Source organism: Vicia villosa, unplaced genomic scaffold (assembly GCF_029867415.1).
Source record: "Vicia villosa cultivar HV-30 ecotype Madison, WI unplaced genomic scaffold, Vvil1.0 ctg.000920F_1_1, whole genome shotgun sequence".
NCBI classification, from domain to species: Eukaryota; Viridiplantae; Streptophyta; class Magnoliopsida; order Fabales; family Fabaceae; genus Vicia; species Vicia villosa.
In genome coordinates, this window is record NW_026705414.1 from 646,923 (window position 1) to 672,048 (window position 25,126).

The window sequence follows — 25,126 nt, forward strand, 5'->3', positions numbered from 1 at the left end:
TTCGATATACGTATTTGGGAAAAACCATATTTCTTTTACCAAACTTTTGAAATCGTCAATTTAGAAATGTTTGATATAAAAATATAAATTTTATTTATAATTTATCAGTAATTTCGAAATGATTCGTACATTTTTATCGGCAATTTTAATATTGTCGATACATTTTGTTTTCAAAATTTTATCATATATTTATAAATTTTCGGTATGATACCAACCTTTTCAAAAATTTAGTAAAAAATATATTTTTTAAACTATGAGAATAATGTGGAAGTACTAGGTATAATTAGAGTTAAGATCCTCTTCATTTGTCAAAATAAATGGAGGTGTCCATTACTATAGTTTTGATATATAAATGTGTAATTAATGTCACTATTTTTTAAAATTTGTACAAATATATCTTTTATTTACATCAAAACTTTAGCAATGGAGAATTCCATTTCTTTTGAGAAATGGAGAGGATCTTTACTCGTATAATTAAGAAGGTGTAACTTAAAATTCTCATTGTATGAATGGTGGTGATAGTAAATAGTTACTAATGGACAGTGGAAGTGAAAATTAAAGCCCATTCAACGCAAATATGGATTTCATGTTTAGTCCAAAAAATAAAAACCAAACAAACAGAAAATTGAATTTTAAGGGGAAGTATAATCCACACCCTCATAATTGGACATCTACCCTTATAAAGGAATATAGAAAAAACTACCCTCACACTTCTTTTCTCAGGATAACTTTTTTACTGTACTCATGTTTTCTTTTAAAAAAACATAAATAAAGATGATATTTACATTATATTTGTGGAAAACAATAAGATAAAAATTTGGATATTGAGAAGTTAGGGTATAATATTAAGGGTCTGGTTCAAATGAGGGGGAGGGTAGAGATTTAAAAGGAGGGGAGGGGAGGAGAGGTGAGATAGTTTTTTTAATCAGATAAGTGTTTGGTTAAAAATAAAAGAGGGGAGGAAATGAGTTTTATTAATAAATTACATTTTTACCCTTATAATCTTATATAAGTGATATAATATTCAAATATGAAAAATGCATAAATATTTTTTGGTGATAATTTTTGTAATATTGAGTAACTAAAACGTTATAATTTACCAGAACGTTAATAAACTGAGTACACTTGATTCAGATTATAACTCTCCGACACACATGAAACTATATGCTAATAACAATTTTTAAATAGTGATGAATCATCTAACAAAACAAATACATAAAATAAGTTATTATTAAAACTAATAATTTAAATTTTTTAATAAAATGAATAAACAAAAAATAAAATAAATTGAATGATTTAAAATTTGATATAAAAGAAAATATAATAGGATAAATAACAAAATTAGAAGAAAAAATGAACATAAATAAACATTAAAAAAATTATAAAAATAATGCAATGATTATGATTTGTATTAAGTAAAAAAATTTGAAAAAAATTTAAAGGTGGATAATAGTTCTAATAAGTTGATGGAAATAATCAAGAAAAATCACATAGAAGAGAAGCATTAACACGAAAATAAATAAATAATTTTGAAATATTAAAATTAAACTGAGAATATTTTAGTAAATATAACAATTTTTTACGGATTAAAATTCAGATTATCTCCCCTCCCCTCTAAATCCCCCCAATTCGGAGAGATACAAAAAGTGAAGTTTGAAGGGATTTTGCTCCCCTCCCCTCCTCTCCCCCCCTTCCCCTCCTTAAATTTAAACCAAACATATTTAATTAGAAATTTCCTCTCCCCTCCTGGTTTATCTGAAGTATTATTCGGAGGTGATATGGTTTCAACAAATAGGGCAAAAAAATAAAATCGCAAGTTTCATACATTTCCATTTCATCTGGTAGTAGCAGGTAGTATAAAAATTGTGTTGTTGAAAAAACATGAAATTTTGTTTGTAGTTGTTGTGAGATTTCTTAAATCTTGTTGATTATGTTTTTTTCAAAATGTTTTTGTCGACCTTGTCTTGCGTAATGTGTGCATAGACTATGCATCTAAATACTCTAAGTTTTTCGAGATCTAAATACTCTAATGCAGTCGAAGGACATCTATTTAGCAGATATGTTGTTGTCGAAATTGCCTCTGCCCAAAACACCTTCAATCCAGCACTAGCCAACATGAATCTAACTCTCTCCAAAACAGTTCGATTAAACCTTTCAGCCAAATCATTTTGTTGTGGAGTACCTATAGTAGTTCAGTGTCTTGCAATACTAGAGGTTGCACAAAAACTGTTGAACGCCTCATTGCAAAATTCAAGGCCATTTTTTATTCTCAACCTCTTGACCTTTCTGGCAGTCTGATTTTTAACCAGAGTCTTCCAACTTTTGAAGTTCTCAAAAGTTTCATCCTTAGTCTTCTGGATGAATACCCATAAATTTCTGGAATAATCATCAACTATGGCTAGAAAATATCTTGCTCTTAAATGTGATGGACACCGTGTAATCCCCCAAAGATCACCATGGATGTAATAAAGGGATCCATGTGTTCTTTGTTGCCTTTATTGAACCTCACTCTGCAAGATTTTCCTAGAATAGGGTTCACAAAACTTTAGCTTTTCGACTTTGTCTCCACCAAGCAGATTTTGTTTTCCGAATTCGACCAGACCCCTTTCACAGACATGGCCCAATCTCGTGTGCCAAAATTTTGTCTTCGACAAAGGTTTCGTGGATGCAAAATTTGTCGAACCACTTACAACTTCAGCATAAAGGATATACAAGCCTTGTTTCTTCATGTCTCTCAAGACTTCCTTTGACCCCTTCACGACTTTTAGGATACTCTTCTTTCCTTAGAAAATATATCCTTTGTTGTCAAATTCACCAAGAGAAATCAACTTTCGCTTCAAATCAGGTGCATACTTGACTTCATTCCCACAAATACAGACTGAAATCTTGCAAGCTTTGGTCTTTCCCAGCAATACAGACCCTCCATCTTGATCACATAATTCCTCGAACAAGTCTTTGTTTGGAGTTATGTGTGAAGTGCAACCTGAATACATAATCGGCTCTTTTCTTGAGTCTCAACTTGAAACCACAAGGACATCATATGAGTCGAAATCATCTTGAACAATGGCTACATTTCCATTATCCTTACCTCCATGATCTTTCAGGCGTTCAGGGCACACCTTTCTTGTGTGACCCTCCTTCTTACAATGATAGCATCGAATACAAGATTCTTCGCCACTATAAGACTTCTGATGACTTTTACCTTTCTTCTTGTCGAACTTACCATCATATCGTTAGAATTTTCCCTTAACGGCCAAACCTTCACCAACCATCAAAGATTTATGCTCCTTTCATTCGTTCAAGTCCTTGAAATACAAGTCTGATTGAACTTCTTCAAAGGTCAGGGACTCCCTTCCATACAAGAGAGTTTCTTTGAAGTGAGTTTCTGTTCTAGGCAAAGCGCACAACAACAACAACACTTGATCTTCATCATCGATCTTCACATAAATATTTTCAAGATCATGAATCAACTTGTTGAACATATCCAACTGCTCAGCCAACACTTTGTCTCCAATCATCTTGAATGAATACAAAACTTGCTTTAGGTAGAGTCGATTTACCAGCGATTTGGTCTTGTACAAACTTTCAAGTTTCACCCATAACCTTGATGTCGTCGTCTCCTTTGATACCTGTCGAAGAACATTATCACCAAGACTCTACAAGATTGCGCTGTGGACTTCCTCTATCACGGTCGTCTTTGCTTTTTTCGTTAACTCAGCGTCCATAGATGCCTCTCCCTTCAACGCCTCCAAAAAACCATATTGGACCAGTAGGGCTTTCATCTTCAAGCGCCACAGACCGAAATCGTTCACTCTGGTAAACTTTTCAATCTCATACTTTGTTGAAGACATCTTCTCACCGCTCACCGCACCGATTTGTAGTGAAAAATGATGCCGGAATCACAAAGTATAATAGGTTTCTTTCGACAACAAACCCACAAGCGTAAGAAAATTTAGAGGAGGAATAAGAACACAATGAATTGGTTATAACTATTATTCTTTACTTTCTCTTTATTCAAGATTACAAGTGTTACAAGAATAACAAATAACCCTCTCACTCTAATTAGGATTTGCAGTATGCAATAATGAGAGACTAGTATGCTATTAATAATAAACTAATGGGCTTTTTCACAAATACCCATTACAAGCTAACTAAGGGTACAAGATAACTTAAACAATTGGATATAACAAACAAGCCCAATTCAAAATACTAACAACTCTAGCAATTCGACACCGACATACTAGAACACATTTCGACTACAGTATGTAGGACTTTGACACCGACATGTGAACATAAATTGACGTCATGCATAAATCCCGTTGAACCATAAGCTATTCTTCGACCCATTAGAGTTCGATCCAATTCTCACACATCATTTACTCATTGATTACACACTTTAATTCATCAATTCATCATGAATTCATCTTTAACATCAAAACAGCAAAACATATCACATTCATCATTAAAATCAACATTCATCCCAACAATCATCACGTAAATCCCAATAACTGACAGAATTGAATATCAATAACCAACAATGAATTTTAGCACAATTTCCTAACCAAAACACATAAAATATCATGATTACAACAATGAACCAATAAAATATATTGTACAAGAAGGACCTCTCCCCACCCCATCATGCTAAACACCCATAAAAGAAAAATCTCCCCCTTACCTTAGATTTTCCAGCAGCAAGTTCCCTAATTAAAGTTGGTTTTTCTTTCCTAAAGCCATAGACTTGTTCTTCTTACTCTTTCTCTTCAACCTCTTACTTTGCACGTACTGTAAAAACTTCTCACAACTCTCTCCACTTTTCTATTTATAATAAAAACATAATTTTACTATTTAGGTTATTCCTTTTCTACCCTTAATCATTTCCATATTCCTCTCCTTGCCCCATATTCCTCTACTAACTCATATTTTCTTTTTAATTTTAATAACTAAATAATTTCTATCATAAAGCCACCAATTTCTATATTTATTTTGATTTATTAAATTAACTAATAATCTAATTACTTCTAGTTATTCTACCAAATCCTCAATGCTCTCATTACACCCCACCATTTACCCCAATAATATCACCAATATAAACAAATAAATCATCAAATAACTAAATAAAACAATTATCGACTCGATTAAAATAATTACAAAAATGGGGGTTACAACTGACATGATTAACATTCCAACACTTAAGTCAGTATGTGGTGTGAGGGAGAATAGTGAATTGAATTTGAAACTGAGTACCTGAATTTAAGGTTGTTCAAAAGAACCAACGAACCGAACCGAACTGAAGTTAAAATAACCAAACCATTAGTAATGGTTAGTGAACCAAACTTATATTTTATTAATGGTTCAAGAAACGAACCGTTAAGCAATTAACCAATATCTAATTAACTCCGAACCGAACCGTAAAGCAATTAACAAATATCTAATTAACTCCGAACCGAACCGTTTGTTGTATTAGTTTCTAAATTGAATTTCTTTTCAAAAATAAAAAAATTTAAATAAAAAATTTTGATTTTTTAAAAATAAAATAAAAATCGTTTTTTTCGAAAATTAAAAAAGTCTACTTTTTACGAAAAATAAAAAAGTCAATTTTTTTGAAAATAAAAACGTCGATTTTTAACGAAAAATAAAAAAGTCACTTTTTTCAAAAATAAAAAAACTCAATTTCATTGTATTTTTGAAAAAAAAAATCGATTTTACTATATTTTCAAAAAACTCAATTTCACTGTATTTTTGGAGAAACTCGATTTTATTGTATTTTCAAAAAACTCGATTTTACAGTATTTTTGGAAAAACTCGATTTTACTGTATTTTCAAAAAACTTGATTTTACTGTATTTTAGATCGATTCTATAGTAATATTTGGAAAAACTCGATTTTACTGTAATTTTAAAAAACTCGATTTTATTGTATTTTCAAAAAAACTCGATTTTACTATATTTTCAAAAACTCAAATTTACTATATTTTCATAAAACTCGATTTTACTGTATTTTTGGAAAAATACAGTAAAATCATTTTTCTAAAAACACAGTAAAATCGAGTTTTTGTTGAAAATATAGCAAAATCCTGTTTTCTGAAAAATACAATAAAATCGATTTTTTTTGAAAATATAGTAAAATTGGGTTTTGCTTAAAATACAACAAATTCGATTTTTTTAAAATACAGTAAAATCGAGTTTTTTTGAAAATATAATAAAATTAGGTTTTTTGAGCATAAGGTAAAACCGAGTTTTTCCAAAAATACAGTAAAATCGAGTTTTTGAAAATACAGTAAAATCGAGTTTTTTAAAAAATACATTCAAATCAAGTTTTCCAAAAATAGAGTAAAATTGGGTTTTTTTTCTGGAAATACAATAAAATTGTTTCTATAAATATAGTAAAATTGGGTTTTTTGAAATTACAATACAATTGGGTTTTTTTTTTAAATTATTGTAAAATTGAGTTTTCTAGAGAATATAATCATATCGTGTTTTTTTTGAAAATATAGTAAAAATCTTTTTCAAATACAGTAAAATGGTTTTTTTAATACAACAAAATCGAGTTTTTTGAAATTACAGTAAAATTGAGTTTTCGAAATTATAGTAAAATCGACTTTTTTAAAAAATACATTCAAATCGTGTTTTCCAAAAATACAGTAAAATTGGTTTTTTTTGGAAATTTAGTAAAATTGTTTTTTTAAATACTGTAAAATTGAGTTTTTTGAAATTACAATAAAATTGTTTTTTTTTAAATTATTGTAAAATCGAGTTTTTCCAAAAATACTGTAAAATTGTGTTTTTTGAAAATTAGTAAAAATCTTTTTTAAATACAGTAAAATGGTTTCCTTAAATACATAAAATGGAGTTTTTTGAAATTTCAATAAAATTGAGTGTTTCTTAAAAATTACTATAAAATCGAGTTTTTCCAAAAATACAGTAAAATCGTGTTTTTTGAAAATACAGTAAAAATGTTTTTTAAATGCAGTAAAATCAATTTTTTTGAATCAGTTGATTAAGTAACCCATAAATATGTCATTCACAAAACGAGGGGAAAAAACTTGATTTATTCCGAGAATACAAAAATTCGGTTTTTTTCTAAAATAAAAAAGTCTTTTTTTTTGTAAATTTGAAAATTCGTTTTTTTCGAAAATAAAAAAGTCGATTTTTTTCGAAAATAGAAAAAAAAACAATTTTTTGCGAAAAGCAAAAAAAGTATTTTTTTTAAAAACTAAATATAACTGTTTGGTTCTTTAACAAATGGTTTAGTTTGAAAAAAATTGTCTTCAAATGGTTTGGTATGATTCGGAATTAAGAGCCGTTATACCAAACCAAAACCTTTGTCCAGTTCGGTTCTAGAAAAACTAAAACGGTTTAGTTCAGTTTCGGTGACCTTATGTAATGGTTATGTATGGTTCGGTTCAGTTTTCTTACAAAATTGAGCCATGAACAACCCTACCTGAATTGACGCGCTCTCTATATATAGTGGAGACGATATAACAACCATATATATGTTAGGCGTGAATTGCAGAGAGTCGTTGGATGTATATGGAGTTTGGATCCTTTGTACTTATATGCAAGACACTTCTCGCATGCTGAGAAGATTCTAACAGGATTGTTGCTCCTTTAGAGCAGTCAGTCGAGGATCAATATGGTCGGTCCAGAACAAAAGCTATTTTGAGTATCTTTTCATAAAAAATATTTTGGAGAATTTTTTTTTAATTATGTAATAATGACTATGTTTTAATCTTTAATAATGTATGATTATGTTACTAGATGTCAAAATTAATCTTTTAATTTATAGAAAATGAGTTTTAAAAAACTTTTAGTATTTAAAAAAAATTGTAAAAATTATTTTTGAAAATATAAAGTAAAATTCTATTTTTAAAAGGTAAAACGAACAGACTCATTTTCCCATTAAAATTTTAATTAATTTTATTATTTAATTTGATCCTTAATATATACTAGTTTTTGTTTGTTTGCAAGATGCACATGCTCAAGAATAGAAATAAGTGGGGGACTATATCAAGACCCACTAAAAAAAGAAGAAAACATAAAAACAAGACATTTCAAACTTTTTTTTTTTTATAAAATCTTGTCTAATACCCATAAGAATATCATTAAAGTATATTAAGGAGGTAGTTGTGAGGCTTATATTAACAACAAAAATCGCACAATTATTTTCTTCTTTATAAATATGAGATAAAACAAAAGAGTCATATTTTTGCAGTGGTATGCATATAACATTTTTCTAACCGAACACTTTGAGTAGATGATAAATATTTCTTAAAGTTTAAATATATACTATGGTATGTATCTTAATTTCGACAGAGTCTTGGGTGGTCTTAGTGTTGCGATTTCAAATTTTGATCTTATCAATTTTACTAGAAAGGACATCATCTCTCTTAAAGCAAAACATGTTTCGGCGAGTATCTTTTTAGTAAAAGTGTTTGAGACATGGAAGTGAAATTTGACTTGACTACAAGATATATAGTAGTTTTTGTTTGTTTGCAAGATGCACATGCTCAAGATTTTCTCCTTGCTATCCCTATTGATGGTCTAGGTCAACATATGTCTCCGATTGAGTACGATATCATTCTTAAATAACGAGTTATGATTCCCTTATTTTTTGTCGGTGATGTTTGTCCTATTTGCCACAAGGCGTGTTTGGATACATTTAGGAAACACATCATTCATTGTAAGGAGTTTTCATAATTGAAATGCTGACGTGACTTTGTTATGGATGTCTTAATTAATATATTTCGGTGTGTCAGGTATCTATGAAGTAAAAGACATCTGTGAATTTCTTAACTGACCCACAGAAAGGGAGATTGACGCTTAGGTCATCAGATGTTCTAATGTAGATGTGGGTAGCAGGAAAACATGCATGTGTTGAATTGACTGAGGTTTTCTTACTGGTGGGGTTGAGGACTGAAGATTTTAGTATATACCATCTTTATTTTATATATATATATATATATATATATATATATATATATATATATATATATATATATATATATATATATATATATATATATATATATATATATATATATATATATATATATATATATATATAAAAACAATGTCATTATTATAGATATATTTAGGATCCATTATTTATCAATAAAAAAACTCTTTCTCCTAAACTTAACACAGTTGGTATCCTTTTATTAAAAAATAATAATTAAAGTAAGACACCCAGATAAATCATACAAGACTAGCTTAATTAAAGTTATATTATACAGGTAGGTTATGAATTGATTAGATCATTCAAATAATATATTATCTAGTTCAACTACTACTACTTAATCAGTTCAATTTAATCATTACAATTATCTTAAGCAACCGAATCGTAACCTAGATCTTTCGCTCCTCAAATTTCTAAACCATTAGTCTAATTGAAATGCTTGGCAAACATGAGTTTGTAACATACACCTTTATAAAACATCCTACACCACTCCTTTCTTTTGAGTCACTTTCTTACTAATTTACAAAAAGCTTTTCCATGATTAAAGGCTAATAATTTGGAGAAAGGTCGTATGAAGAAATTTGTGTGGTGATTATAAACTCAAAATAGATTCAGAAAAAGACTACTCAAAATTAATGTGCTGCATAAAGAGCCCTTATCCTCATTTTTTGTCAGTTAACGATATTAAGCAAATAATCCCTTCACCTTCACGATCGAATTGTTGGTTGAAAATTCATTTTCACTAGTTACTTGTTTTTTAAGTTGCTAGCGGTAAAAAGAAAGGACTTGAAGGAAGTTTTTGTTGCTTTTAATGCAAGTAACAAACAATAAGGTAAAAAAGCTATATTTGTACGAGCTAGGTGGGTGATGATTGAATAGCATTATAATATATGGATATGGTATTAATTGTACGTGCAAGAAATTGCATAATAGTACTAGCCTATGTTATTAATTTCTTTCACCAAAAAACATTCCAAATATACGAGGCTGTCTTTATAATAGTACTAGCCTATCTTTAAAAATTCCAAATATAAGAGGTTAAGTGTATTTTTTCCATAAATAAGTAAATAATGATCTTAGGTCTTACCAAAAAAAATATATTTTATTATTTTTATAAAACTCTTAAATATTTTAGCTCTTCAAAATGTGATTCTTAATACAGATTCTATAATAATCTAATGAGATGAGATAATATCAATGGTTAGTAAATGTTCTATTTTATTAGAGCAAATGTTATGGAAGCATGCAAAATTGATATTGTAATTACGGATGGTGGTAGTTTAATTATCATAATCAATTCATAATTATATATAATTTATATGTAATCGATTATTAAAGTTAATTGTTATAATCAGATTTACTTTTTAAATGATTATAAATAAGTTATTAAACTGTTATATTTACAATCAATTTTATAAGTAATTTTTATTTTGACTTTCTCTAACAGTTTCTTTTCAAGATTTTTTTTTTATTTTCAGGATTTTTTTTTATTTTCAAGTAATTTAAAAAAAAATCATAATATTTTTAATTTTTTAAAATTTTTAGGAAAAGAGTCTTTTTATATTTTCTAAAAAATATTTTTTTTCAAAAGAAGAAATCATATTTTTTTGTTTTTTTGGAATTTTTTTCATTTTCAGAAGAGACAAATTTTATGAAAAAGTATATTTAAAGGGATGACACGGGGGAGAGGGCGGCCGCGGAAGAAGGTGCTCCCGCCACCAGAAAACCTTGATAATCTCATGAGAATGAACAATTAGATTGAATAAGATAAATTGGCAAACACTAGTAAACAGAATAATCTGAAGAAGAATGAAGAAGTGGAAGAGGAAATGAAGGAAACGAAAACCCTAGAAAATGGAAAACAAAATGAATCATAGGAGTCGAAGAAGCTATATGGGTTAATATTTTAAGCGAAATTAGAAACTCAGCTAACGTGATGGTCATTAAGTTTATTGCGCCAAAAATGGTGAATGCTGACATTGAAATCAAAATCGAAGAAGCTTATTAGAATCCGAGGTAAATTTATGGGACTCTAAAGGTGCGAGAAACAAAAGAAAGGGAGTTTGAATTGAGTTACCCCGAATATAGTCTTTTTGCAACACACAATACAAGGTTAACAAGTGAATAAAGATAGATGAACACAAATATTTTTATCATGGTTCACTGTTAACTAAGTTACTCCAATTCACCCGCCAAGGTGATTTTGCCTTCTTAATAAAGACTTAATCCACTATAGCCAAACTAATTACAGTCAACCACAATGACCGCAGTAAGCTTATGATCAACCTTGCTGACAACCCCAACAAGTTTAGCTGATCCTTATCGTGAAACCACTATGACTGCAGCCACAGTTTTCTTGGGACTTATGACTAACACTTAGTCCCCCAAGGAATATAATCAACCACGTTGTTACAAGTGTGCATTACAAAGATGCTTCTAATAAGAATATTACACAATGTTTAAGTACAACAACACAAAAGTGTTGATAAGAAAGATACGAACAAAAGCTCCTTTCTAAAAATACAAAACTATAGAAAGAATTTCTCTAACAGAGTTTGTGCAGCGCTTTGGTATAGTTTTATAGAACTGATTCGTTGATCTCACATTCTTCCAATAGCTTCCTTTATAGAGAAGGATAGATCCGTTGGAGGGTAAAATAGGAAAGCAAAGTACAACTATAAAGTCCCCAACGGTCATGATGGGAATGGTAGATAACAAGTACAGGTTAGACTATATCAGTACGCCACCCTATAAGAGTTGAGGTCACAGTTTACGTTAGTAATTTTATGCTCACCATCACACGCAAGCCATTCTAGATCTTCTAAGTCTTTAGAGAATTCTGATTGTTTGTTGATTGAAGCATGTTGTAGGTGATCAGAACTTGAGTCTTTAGAACCTAAGTCTTTGAGTCTTTAGAACCAATTCAACAGAACCTTGTCTTTAGAGTCTTCAGTACTTGGTCTTCAGAAGCGATGTCTTCAGATCGTTAAACTTGTTCAGCAGAACCTCGTCTTCAACATCTTCAGAACATGGGACACAAAAGCAAAGCTTTAGAAGGCCTCAAAAGCTTCCTTTATGAGTCAAAGTCAGAAGCTCTTGTACTAACACTCCTTAGAACCGTTGCAGAATTAGCATTCTAGAATCTTTACTTCCATTGTAACACAGCACTAGTATTCTTCCAGAGTGTTGAGTTCAGAACCTGATGACGTCACACGCCTTCTTACCAGAGTCAGAACCTACAAGGCAAAATCCACACACTATAAAGAAATTGTTAGTGTATACAATTGTTCCTTAAGATAACATGTAACATTATCATCAAAACTCAATGCCAGATGCATAACCAATCTCGTTCTTACAATCTCCCCCTTTTTGATGATGACAAAACCATGAATTTTGATAGAACAATTTATACTAGGTAATCACCATAAAACTCAAATTCATAAAAGCTAACCAGCTCCCCCTAAATCTGTTAATACTTTAAAATTCATTTATGCTTGTTCAAAGTCTCCCCCTAAGCCCAAGACTCACAAAATAAATTTTGAAGTACGGAATGAAATATAGAGAAGGAATACTTCTCCATGACATCTCATTAGAGTCTGACTAGAGCTGCCTGATCTTTATCTCAGAATCTAGTGTACTATCACAAGACTATGAGTATCACAACCTTGTTTAGTTAATGTCTTAATGCCAAGCATCAAACATCTGAACTATAACTTTGGTTTTCCATAAGCTTGATCATACACCAGAAGGTGCCAAGCAGCACATCATCAGAAGGTTCAGCACCTGAACCATTTTCTGATAGAACATGTCTTCGGACCATGTCTTGGATCATGTCTTCTGACCATATCTTAGACCACGTCTTAGAATATGTCTTTTGACCATGTCTTAGAACACGTCTTTTTACCATGTCGTCTGACCATGTCTTTTGACTATATCTTAGACCATGTCTTAGAATATGTTTTTGACCATGTCTTAGAACACATCTTCTGACCATATCTTAGACCACATCTTAGAATATGTCTTCTGACTATGTATTTTAGAACATATCTTTTGACCATGTCTATAGATGCACTTGCAGTTGAGATCCTTTATAATCATCAAGATGATAATTCTTGTGTGCTGAAAAGATTCTAGAAAGAGTGTGGTCCCTAAATGGTGGTCGGTCGGAGTATATATATATATATATATATATATATATATATATATATATATATATATATATATATATATATATATATATATATATATATATATATATATATATATATATATATATATATATTGTTGTGAAAAACGATACCAATAACAAAGTATAATAGGGAATTAGGGAAGAGAATAAGAACACAAGAATTGGTTATAACTGCTATTCTTTTACTTTCTCTTAAAACAAGATTACAAGTTTACAAGAATAACAAATAACCTCTCTCACCCTAAATTAGGATTTGCAGCTTAGCAATGATGAGAGACTAGTATGCTATTTATAATAAAACCTAACATACTAACTAATGGGCTTTTTTCCACAAGACCCATTATACAAGCCAACTTAATAAACAAGCTAACTTAACAAATTAGGGTTTAAACACTAAAACCTAATTTAACATGCTAACAACCCTAGCATCTTCGACACAAGCATGTGAACAACCTTCGACTTCATGCTCAATCCTATCGAACCAAGAAGCTACCTTTCGACCATACTAGAGTTCGATCCAATATCTCACAAATCTCCACCTTGGACCTAACTCTACAACGTCAAGGAACAGACTAGCTTTCTTCATGTAGCTTTATCAACTGCATACAGTGGAAAAACTTGCAACTCGGCAATGTCTTGGTGATCATATCAGCAGCATTGTCTTCAGTCGAAACCTTCAGCACTTGGACTTCTCCACGCTCGATTACTCCTCTGACGAAATGCAGCCTCACATCAATGTGCTTAGTTCGCTCATGATAGGCTGAATTCTTCGACAGGTGTATTGCACTTTGACTATCACATTTAACAGTGATACCTTGCCCTTGAAGTTTCAGCTCCTTCGCAAAACCTTCAAGCCACAATGCTTCTTTCACAGCGTCAGTTAGGGCAATATACTCCGCTTCAGTGGTTGATAGAGCAACAACCTTCTGAAGTGTTGCTTTCCAACTAATTGCAGTGCCAAACATAGTGAAAACATATCCAGAAATAGATTTTCTGGAATCCATACAACCTGCATAATCAGAGTCGACATATCCTTCTATTACTGCTTTACTATCTTCACCCAAGGCTCCACCATAAATTAGGACTCTATTCAGAGACCCATTTATGTACCTTAAAATCCACTTCAATGCTTGCCAGTGAGCCTTTCCAGGATTCGCCATGTACCTGCTTACAAGACTGACTGCGTAAGCTATGTCGGGTCTAGTACAGACCATAGCATACATCAAAGAGCCGACTATATTAGCATATAGGATGCTATTCATATAGGCTCTTTCGACATCAGTACTGGGACACTGATCAATACTCAGCTTGAATTGAGGGTTTGTTGGAGTCACAACTGGCTTCGAATTCGACATACCATACTTTTCAAGAATCTTCCGTAGATATGCCTCTTGAGATAAGCATATCTTCGACTTCTTTCTATCTCTCCGAATGTCAATTCCAAGAATCCTGGAAGCAGCTCCCAGATCCTTCATATCGAACTCCTTATTGAGTTCAGCCTTCACCCTCATCACATCTTCAACACTGTTGCTTGCTATGAGAATATCATCCACATAAAACAACAAAATAACAAATGAATTACCAGGTCGAAATCTGAAGTAAACGCAGTGGTCGAACTGACTTCTAATGAAACTTATGCGTGCCATGAACTTGTCGAATCTCCTATTCCACTGTCGAGGAGATTGTTTCAGCCCATACAAAGATCTCTTTAACTTGCACACATAATCTTCCTTCCCCTTTTCGACATACCCTTCAGGTTGCCTCATCAGGATTGTTCATCTAGATCACCATACAAGAACGCAGTCTTCACATCCATCTGTTCCAGTTCAAGATCGAACTGTGCCACCATGGCAAGCAACATTCGAATGGACCTATGCTTCACAACAGGAGAAAACACATCATTGAAGTCGACACCTTCTTTCTGAGTGAAACCCCTTGCAACTAACCTTGCCTTGTATCTTTTCGACGTCACTCCTTCAATTCCTTCCTTAACTTTGAAAATCCATTTACAGCTGACTAACCTTGCCCCATCAGGTTTCTTGATCAGTTCCCAAGTATGATTATCATGAAGAGATTTCATCTCATTGTCCATGGCCTTCAGCCATTCAGTCTTATTTCGACTCCTCATAACTTCCTTATAGTCTCTAGGTTCTTCGTCTAGAACCTCACTTGCAGAGATTAAGGCATAAGCTATAAGATCTGCATATCCAAGTCTTTGAGGTGGCTTGATGATTCTTCTCGACCTATCTCTCGACAATAGGTAGTCATCGTCAGTTTCCTCAACTTCAGCATCTTCTGCTTCTTCTTCGACTTCATCTGGGATATGCAATTCAGCATCAACATGCTCCACCTCAACAGGAATCTCTACCTGTTCCAGCTCTTCGTCAGATGTTTCTGTACTTCGACCAACATCATCAGTTTTCTTAAAAGCCATTTCAGCTTCATTGAAAACTACATCTCGACTGGTGATACACCTCCTGTGACCTGGCTCTAGGCACCATAGCCTATAAGCTTTGACTCCTTCAGGGTATCCCATGAACATGCATTTCAGAGCTCTAGGTTCGACCTTGTCTTGCCTAATGTGAGCATAGGCTACGCAGCCAAATACTCTCAGTTTGTCGAGATCTGGTGGATGTCCCGACCAAACTTCTTCAGGTGTCTTCATATCTAACGCTGTCGAAGGACATCTGTTTATCAGATATGTTGCTGTCGAAACAGCCTCAGCCCAGAACACCTTTGTTAACCCCGCACTAGTCAACATGCATCTGACTCTCTCCAAAATAGTTCGATTAAACCTTTCGGCTAAACCATTTTGCTGTGGAGTACCTGCAGTAGTTCTATGCCTTGCAATACCAGAGGCAGCACAAAAACTGTCGAATGCCTCATTGCAAAATTCAAGGCCATTGTCGGTTCTCAACCTCTTGACCTTTCTGCCAGTCTGATTTTCAACCAGAGTCTTCCAACTTTTGAAATTCTCAAAAGTTTCATCCTTAGTCTTCTGGATGAATACCCATAATTTTCTGGAATAATCATCTACTATGGATAGAAAATACCTTACTTCTGAATGTGATGGACACCTTGCAGGCCTCCAAAGATCAGCATGGATGTAATCAAGGGATCCATGTGTTCTTTGTTTGCCTTTGTTGAACTTCACTCTACAAGATTTTCCAAGTACACAGGGTTCACAAAACTTCAGCTTTTCGATTTTGTCTCCACCAAGCAGATTTTGTTTCCCTAATTCGACCAGACCCCTTTCACTGACATGGCCCAATCTCATGTGCCAGATTTCTGTTTTCGACAAAGATTTCGTGGATGCAACATTTGTCGAACCACTTACAACTTCAGCCTCAAGGGTATACAAGCCTTGTTTCTTCACGCCTCTCAAGACTTCCTTCGAACCCTTTATGACTCTTAGGATACTTTTCTCTCCTTGGAAAACATATCCTTTCTTGTCGAATTCACCAAGAGAAAGCAGATTTCTCTTCAAATCAGGAACATACCTGACTTCAGTCAACAACCTTATTGACTCATCATGGAGCTTGAATCTCACAGATCCAACACCTGCAATCTTGCAAGCCTTGTTGTTTCCCAACAATACTGATCCACCATCTTGATCACATAATTCCTCGAACAAGTCTTTGTTTGGAGTCATGTGCCAAGTGCAACCTGAATCCATAATCCACTCCTTCTTAGAGTCACTGCTTGAAACCACAAGAACATCAGATGATTCGAAATCATCTTGAACAATGGCAGCGTTGCCATTATCCTTACCTCCATGATATTTCAAGCGTTCAGGGCACACCTTTCTTGTGTGACCCTCCTTCTTACAATGGTAGCATCGAATGCCAGATGCTTCGCCACTGTAAGTCTTCGACTGACTTTTGCCTTTCTTCTTGTCGAACTTACCATCCTTTCGTAAGAGTTTTCCTTTAACGGCCAAACCTTCGCCAACAGTCGAAGGTTTATGCTCCTTTCGTTCATTCAAGTCCTTAGAGTACAAGGCTGATTGAACTTCTTCAAACGTCAGGGACTCCCTTCCATACAAGAGAGTTTCTTTGAAGTGAGCATGTGATCGAGGCAAAGAACACAATAGTAACAGCGCTTGATCTTCATCATCGATCTTCACATCAATATTTTCAAGATCAAGAATCAGCTTGTTGAACATATCCAACTGCTCAGCCAATACTTTGTCTTCAATCATCTTGAATGAATACAAAGCTTGCTTCAGGTAGAGTCGATTTACCAGCGATTTGGTCATATATAAACTTTCAAGTTTTACCCATAACCCTGATGTCGTCGTCTCCTTTGATACCTGCCGGAGAACCTTATCACCAAGGCTCAACAAAATTGCGCTGTGTCCTTTCTCGATCATATTTGTCTTCTCCGCTGCCGTCAATTCTGCATTCATGGCTGCCTCTCCCTTCAACGCTTCCAAACAACCCTGCTGAACCAGTAGGGCTTTCATCTTCAAGCGCCACAGACCGAAATCATTCACTCCGGTGAACTTTTCAATCTCATACTTTGTTGAAGGCATCTTCTCCACGCTCACCGCACCAATTTGTTGTGAAAAACGATACCAATAACAAAGTATAATAGGGAATTAGGGAAGAGAATAAGAACACAAGAATTGGTTATAACTGCTATTCTTTTACTTTCTCTTAAAACAAGATTACAAGTTTACAAGAATAACAAATAACCTCTCTCACCCTAAATTAGGATTTGCAGCTTAGCAATGATGAGAGACTAGTATGCTATTTATAATAAAACCTAACATACTAACTAATGGGCTTTTTTCCACAAGACCCATTATACAAGCCAACTTAATAAACAAGCTAACTTAACAAATTAGGGTTTAAACACTAAAACCTAATTTAACATGCTAACAACCCTAGCATCTTCGACACAAGCACGTGAACAACCTTCGACTTCATGCTCAATCCTATCGAACCAAGAAGCTACCTTTCGACCATACTAGAGTTCGATCCAATATCTCACATATATATATATATATATATATATATATATATATATATATATATATATATATATATATATATATATATATATATATATTGTAGACATGACATGATGCTGAATATAATTAATTATTTTAGTTTAATAATTGAGATTTTCCCTTTTAAAATGAATAAACGAGTTGTCACCCATTTAAATCTATTTCTCTTCACTCGAAAGTTATATACCAAATTACCAACTGAACTAAATTTAAAAACTGATATTATTTTAAATTTTTAAATACAAAAATAATGTATATGATCATTAGCTGAAAGATAATAAACAAATCAGGGAGACAGCAGAGGTGAGCTGAGTCCATGGTGTCAGTTACAATGTGCAGAATCCTTAAACTAGTGGTGACATTGTAGCCTCCGCTTTTGCTACCAACTCTTCTCGAAGAATATTAAACAAAACACTTTCTGATTTGTTTTGAGTGTAACAAAATATTTCTGATTTGTTTTGAGTGGTAACAAAATACAACTAGTTAAGTGTTGACTTAATTAAAATTTTGTTCGTATAAAAACAGATCCTTCATTTTATAATTAAACTTTTTGATATTTTAATTATCATTTTAGTTATCGTTTTGGTTTAAATTTAAACTTTGTAGTTTTGGGTTTAGAGATTTTACTCGTCTCGTGTGCTGATTGAATAGAGAAAGGATTATATTAACAAACACTCAAACATTTAAATAAGGAAGATAAAAAATGAGAAGTATACAATTTAGAGAATTTTGAGTTTTTTTTTTTTTTTATAAAAACTTTGGTATTTAGTTTTGCGATTAACTAATCTAAAATGATTAATTCCAACATTTATTTGAAGGACTCCATTTAAAATCAGAGCAAATATCTGTATAAGTTGATATAATACAAATTTCGAACATGAGATCTAGAGAGCACAATCTCAAAACCCACATATATTTTGATTTGACGCCTTCTGTTACTTATATACTAGTTTTATTAAGACTTATAAAGATTTATAATCTTTTCTTCATTCGTCATCCTCTTTCAAACAAATATATATCAAAATATAATTGTTTCAGCTAAGTGGCGAAATTGTTTCAATTATCTTTCTAAATCATGTGTTTTTTTTTGGGAACAAAAAGTAACTATTGATTTAAAAAAGAAGGAAAATGGAGTTTCTATGCAAAAGTGGCGACTTGTTATAAAAAAACTTATCATAAGAGTGAAATACATGAGTATTTATAATTCATCTTCTTAGATTCCATGACAAATGTCCAACACTTTGACAAATGTCAAGTCTGGTATTACATAGATATCTCAAGGATCTAATGATTCGCTTGTACAATGTGGCATTTAGAAATTCATCATTTGTATCATTTCTTAATTTTGCTCCTGTCTCAAATGGTGTGATAGCTACATTATAGTTTGCTCCCTTCTGCATTAACTTCTTGATTTGGAAATATTTCATAATCAGCGAGTCTTACTTATTCAGTTCTTGTCCTGGTGGATCTTGTGACAAGTTGCTCAGGTGCTCTACTCTCCTAAGTAGATATCTCTTCATTTTGTTGATCATCTTCAAGCATAATTTTGGTTGCATCTTGTTCATCATGAGGTGACCTCTGAGTTTAATCCCAACTCTTACTTTCATCTAGTTTATCATCAGTTGGTGAATACATTTTGTAAGCACCAGTTGAGTGATATCCTATCAGAACCATTGCTTGACTCCTATCATCCAATTTTCTTCTCAATTGTTCAAGTACATGCCTGAAACACATTGATCCAAAAACCTTCAAATGACCAATTCTTGGTTTTAATTTTGTCCAGGCCTCATAAGGTGTCTTCTTCACCATCTTCTTGGTTGGACATCTGTTCAGAATGTATACTACTGTCGAAATTGCTTCACCCCAAAATGTTGTTGGCATTCCTTTAGATTTTAACATACTCCCGACCATGTTCAATATACTTTTGTTCTTTCTTTCAACTATTCCATTGTGTTGAGATGTGTATGGTGAAATGATCTCATGCTCTATGCTGTCATCATTGCATAATTTTGCAAATTCTACTAAAGTATACTCACCTCCACCATTAGTTCTCAATTTCTTAATATTGCACTCACTATGTTTTTCAACATGCAATTCAAATCTCTTAAACTGTGTGAGTACTTCACTCTTTCTTTCAATCAAATAAACACACACATATATTATAAATTCATTTATGAAAGTTAGAAAATAGAAGGCACCTCTATTTGACCTTACTTCAAAAGGTCCACACACATTAGAATGAACAAGTTCCAGTTTTTTCTTTGACTTCATAGGCAAGTCATGTTTGAATGAATTCCTTACTTGTTTAGCTTTGATACACTCTTCACATATCTGACTTGGATCCTTTATTTGAGGTAGACCGTACACCATCTTCTTCATGTTGAGTATACTTAAACTTATAAAATTCAAGTGACCATACCTGTGGTGCTACATCCAGTTCTTGTCTTCTGCTGTAGTCAATGCAGCACATTGATGATCAACCATGTTTATCTCAATCTTGAAAGTTTTTTTATCTGCTAATAGTGCTCTAAGGATCAATCTTCTTTCACCATCAAACACCTTTATTTGATCGTGTACCATCTTCACGTTATACCCTTTAACAAGTAACTAACCTATGCTTAACAGATTACTTGTCGTAGAAGGTATATACAACACATCAGTGATGGTAGCCTTCTGACCATCTTTCTTCAATACAACTATGTTACCCTTCTCTAATGATGTGACATACCTTCCATAAGCAAACCTGATTTCCTTCTTCACTGATTCATCCAACATGATGAACCAACTCTTGTTTCCAGTCATGTGATTCCTGCATCCTAAACCCTAGCTAAATTATCACTAGTTTGGGTATTGACCATTACAACACTTTATCATAATCACTTCCTACTACATGAGTAAATTGAACCTCTTTCTTTCCTTTTGTCCCCGATTCCTTGGGTAATTTGCAATCTCTTGCATAATGATCAAATCTTTGACAATTGTAACACTGCACCTCTTATATGTCAATCTTCTTCATCGAATTCTTGTTACCCATGCCTTTATTGATTGCATCAATGGGATTCTTTGAATTCTCGCTTGAATTTTCATCATTAGCAAGATTATTTATTTGCTTTGCCTTTTCTTTTCAAGACTTCTTGGTGAATCTGGCTTGCAATGTTTGTTCAACCACCTTCTCCCTATCTGAGTTCCTATGTTTCAGCCTCATCTCATGAACTTCTAATGAAACTTGAAGTTCCTATGTTTCAGACTATTCGATAGACATTACAATATAATCAAAGCTTGCAGTCAAAGATCTCAACACTTTGTCAATCTTTTATAAATCATTGATTGATCCACCACACGCCTTCATCTAGTTTATTAGTTGCACCACACACAAAAATAATTCTGAAACTGACACGTCTTCCTTCATTTGAGTCATTTCAAATTGCTTTTTCAAGGTCTGTAACTTCACTCCCTTTAGTTTCTCATCACCACCATACAACTTCTTCAACTTATCACAAGCTCCTTTAGCCAATTCTTTTTCTATTTCTTATCAAAGATATTTGGATCCAGACACTAGTAAATTAAGAATAGAGCTTTTCCATGTTTCTTCTGTGCAACCTTGTGGACATCAGTTGTATTCACCTCCAATGAGGAGGCTCCTTCTTGCATGATTTCACCAACATATAAAAATTTGAAGATGACTTTCATTTGTGCAATCCACCTCTCATAGTTTTTACCTTTGAAAACTAGTAGATTTACAGGAAATTGATTCGAGGTTGTGCTTCCATTTGTCATTACTAAACAATTGAATCGAACCAGGCTCCTTGATACCAATTTGTTGGAACAGAAAGTAACTATTGAGTTAAGAAAGAAGAAAAAGATAAGAGCTTTCTATGTAAAAGTGGTGACTTATTATTAAAAAAACTTATCATAAGAGTGGATTACATGAGTATTTATATATAAAGCTAACTAAATAACTAACTAGTGTAACATGTGTTCCTTGTCGAATTAATCACTCTAGACTAAATCATTCATGTGTCGAATTCACCTACTTGTTGAGCTTGTGACTTCTCATTGACAACACAACTTCGACTTCTCATCTAAACACAACTTGACTTCAAAATAAGAACACAACTCGACTTCTCGTCTAATGCATAACTTGACTTCAAGTCGAAAAACACAACTAGTTAAAAAAACTTTAAAATACAAACAATATTTTTCTTTTAGACATGTCTATGCTTACATTCTTTTAATTAAATAAATAATATTATAGAATAATAGAATTGAACAACTTAAAAATAATTAATTTTATTTATAATAATGACTAAGATTTAAAACATTTTTTATAATATCTCAAATTATAAGATACTTGACCAATTCATAAAGATTAATTAAAAATGTAATAAATTTAATATAAAATAAAATTTAAAAAATATTTTTATAAATGATATTAAAAAAAGATAAAAATTAAACAAAGATAAATTATTAAATAATTAAATATATGATGAAAAACAAACATTACAATTTTATTACAATTATTAAAGTCAACTTTTATCACTACTTTCAATTTTTAGCTATATATATCCAGCTGCCACTTTTAATTCTTGAATACAAGAGTATAGTATACCCCAAATATACTAATTTATTTTCTTAGAGAGTGAATACCAAAAAAAAACAATTTGAATGATTATACTAGTTTTCGTTTCCGTGGTTTGACCGCTACCTCTCTTCCTAAATCCTAACCCTTTTTTAATTCCTTCCTTCCTTCCTTCCTTTCCCATTTTATATTTCCGCAGCCATCTTCCAATACTCACACCATTTCTTCTCAATCTCATAACAAACAAAAACACAGAAATAAATAGCATAGCCTCTGTGTTTCTATGACTCTCTCTGTCACACACAGTCTGTTTATTTCATAGCCTGAGGTTTTTTGTTTTCTCTTTCTCTTTCACTTCAATACTAGTAAATCATCACCTTTTCCAACACATACACACTCTTATTTTTTATTTTCACTTCTCAATCTCAACAACATGAGTTCTGATCAACGAGGAGACGACCACCTTCAGATCCATCAAACTCGTCGATTACCCGATTTTCTCCAAACCGTAAATCTCAAATACGTCAAACTAGGTTACCATTACCTAATCACACACCTCTTAACTCTCTGCCTAATCCCCCTAATGTCCATCATCATAATCCAAGTCTCCCAAATGAACCCCCAAGACCTCCACCACCTCTGGCTCCACCTCAAATACAATCTCGTCTGCGTCATTACTTGCTCCGCTATTCTCGTTTTCGGATCCACCGTTTACATCATGACCCGACCCAGATCCATTTACCTTGTCGATTACTCTTGCTACAAACCCCCTTCCAATCTCACCGTTAAATCCACCAAGTTCATCCAACACTCCAAACTCAAAGGCGATTTCGACGATTCGTCTTTGGAGTTTCAGCGCAAGATTCTAGAACGTTCTGGCCTCGGCGAAGAAACCTATCTCCCTGAAGCTATGCATAGGATTCCACCCACTCCTAACATGGCTTCCGCCAGAGAAGAAGCTGAACAGGTTATGTATGGTGCTCTTGATAATCTTTTCGCTAATACAAAGATTAAGCCTAAGGAAATTGGTATACTTGTTGTTAATTGTAGTTTGTTTAATCCAACTCCGTCGCTTTCCGCGATGATTGTTAACAAGTATAAACTAAGAGGGAATATAAGGAGTTTCAATTTAGGTGGTATGGGTTGTAGTGCTGGTGTTATCGCTATTGATCTTGCCAAAGACATGCTTCAGGTTCATAGAAACACTTATGCTGTTGTTGTTAGTACTGAGAATATTACTCAGAATTGGTATTTCGGTAATAAGAAATCTATGTTGATACCTAATTGTTTGTTTCGTGTTGGGGGTGCCGCGGTTCTGCTTTCGAACAAAGGCTGTGATAAAAGGAGGGCTAAGTATAAGCTTGTTCATGTCGTGAGAACTCATAAAGGCGCGGATGATAAAGCGTTTAAGTGTGTGTATCAAGAGCAAGACGATGTTGGTAAAACCGGTGTTTCTTTGTCGAAAGATCTCATGGCGATTGCCGGTGGAGCGCTTAAGACTAATATAACGACTTTGGGTCCGCTTGTGTTACCGGTTAGCGAACAGCTTTTGTTTTTTACTACCTTGGTTGTTAAGAAACTTTTTAATGCGAAGGCGAAGCCTTATATACCTGATTTTAAACTTGCTTTTGAGCATTTTTGTATACATGCTGGTGGAAGAGCTGTGATCGATGAGCTTGAGAAGAATTTACAGCTTTTGCCTAATCATGTTGAGGCGTCGAGGATGACTTTGCATAGATTTGGGAACACTTCGTCGAGTTCAATTTGGTATGAGTTGGCTTATATAGAAGCGAAAGGGAGGATGAGAAAAGGGAACAGAATTTGGCAGATTGCATTTGGGAGTGGTTTTAAGTGTAACAGTGCAGTGTGGCAGGCTATGAAACATGTGAAAGCTTCACCTATGAGTCCATGGGAAGATTGCATTGATAGGTACCCAGTTGAGATTGTTACATAGTTTGATTTGATAGTTCTTCTAGTTTTATGAGTCAATATCAGTTAGAGAAGAGTCTTTGCACATTTTTATGATCTTCATTTGTTTTTGTTTCCTAAAAATTTATTGTTGGGTCAGTGATGTTGTCTGGTTTAGATGTCAGTGTTACTTGGTCCATGTTAGTTGCTTGAGTTCTAGTTACTATTATTCAACCATTATCTTGAGTAAGTAATTAATTGTTTATGCAGATTACTAGTGTCCATATTATTGAGTATTAATTCATTCTAAGTACTGTACTATTTATTTTACATGTTGGAACTTTAATAAGACACAGAACTTGTTGGAACTTTAATATGACATAAAGATGCACAAAATTATGGGATAAGGGAAAAAAGTCTAAATGAATACTAGTAGCTATGCAAATTCATTGATTGAATTATTAAAAAAAGTAATAAGC

General features: G+C 32.9%; 1 protein-coding gene across 1 annotated transcript; it reads left to right on the forward strand.

Moving 5' to 3' along the window:
• Positions 1-22,797: 22,797 nt before the first annotated feature.
• LOC131632273 (3-ketoacyl-CoA synthase 4-like) lies at positions 22,798-24,947 on the forward strand. Its single transcript, XM_058903056.1, has one exon. The coding sequence runs from the start codon at positions 23,173-23,175 to the stop codon at positions 24,691-24,693; it is 1,521 nt and encodes a 506-aa protein (XP_058759039.1). The 5' UTR covers positions 22,798-23,172; the 3' UTR covers positions 24,694-24,947.
• Positions 24,948-25,126: the final 179 nt, after the last annotated feature.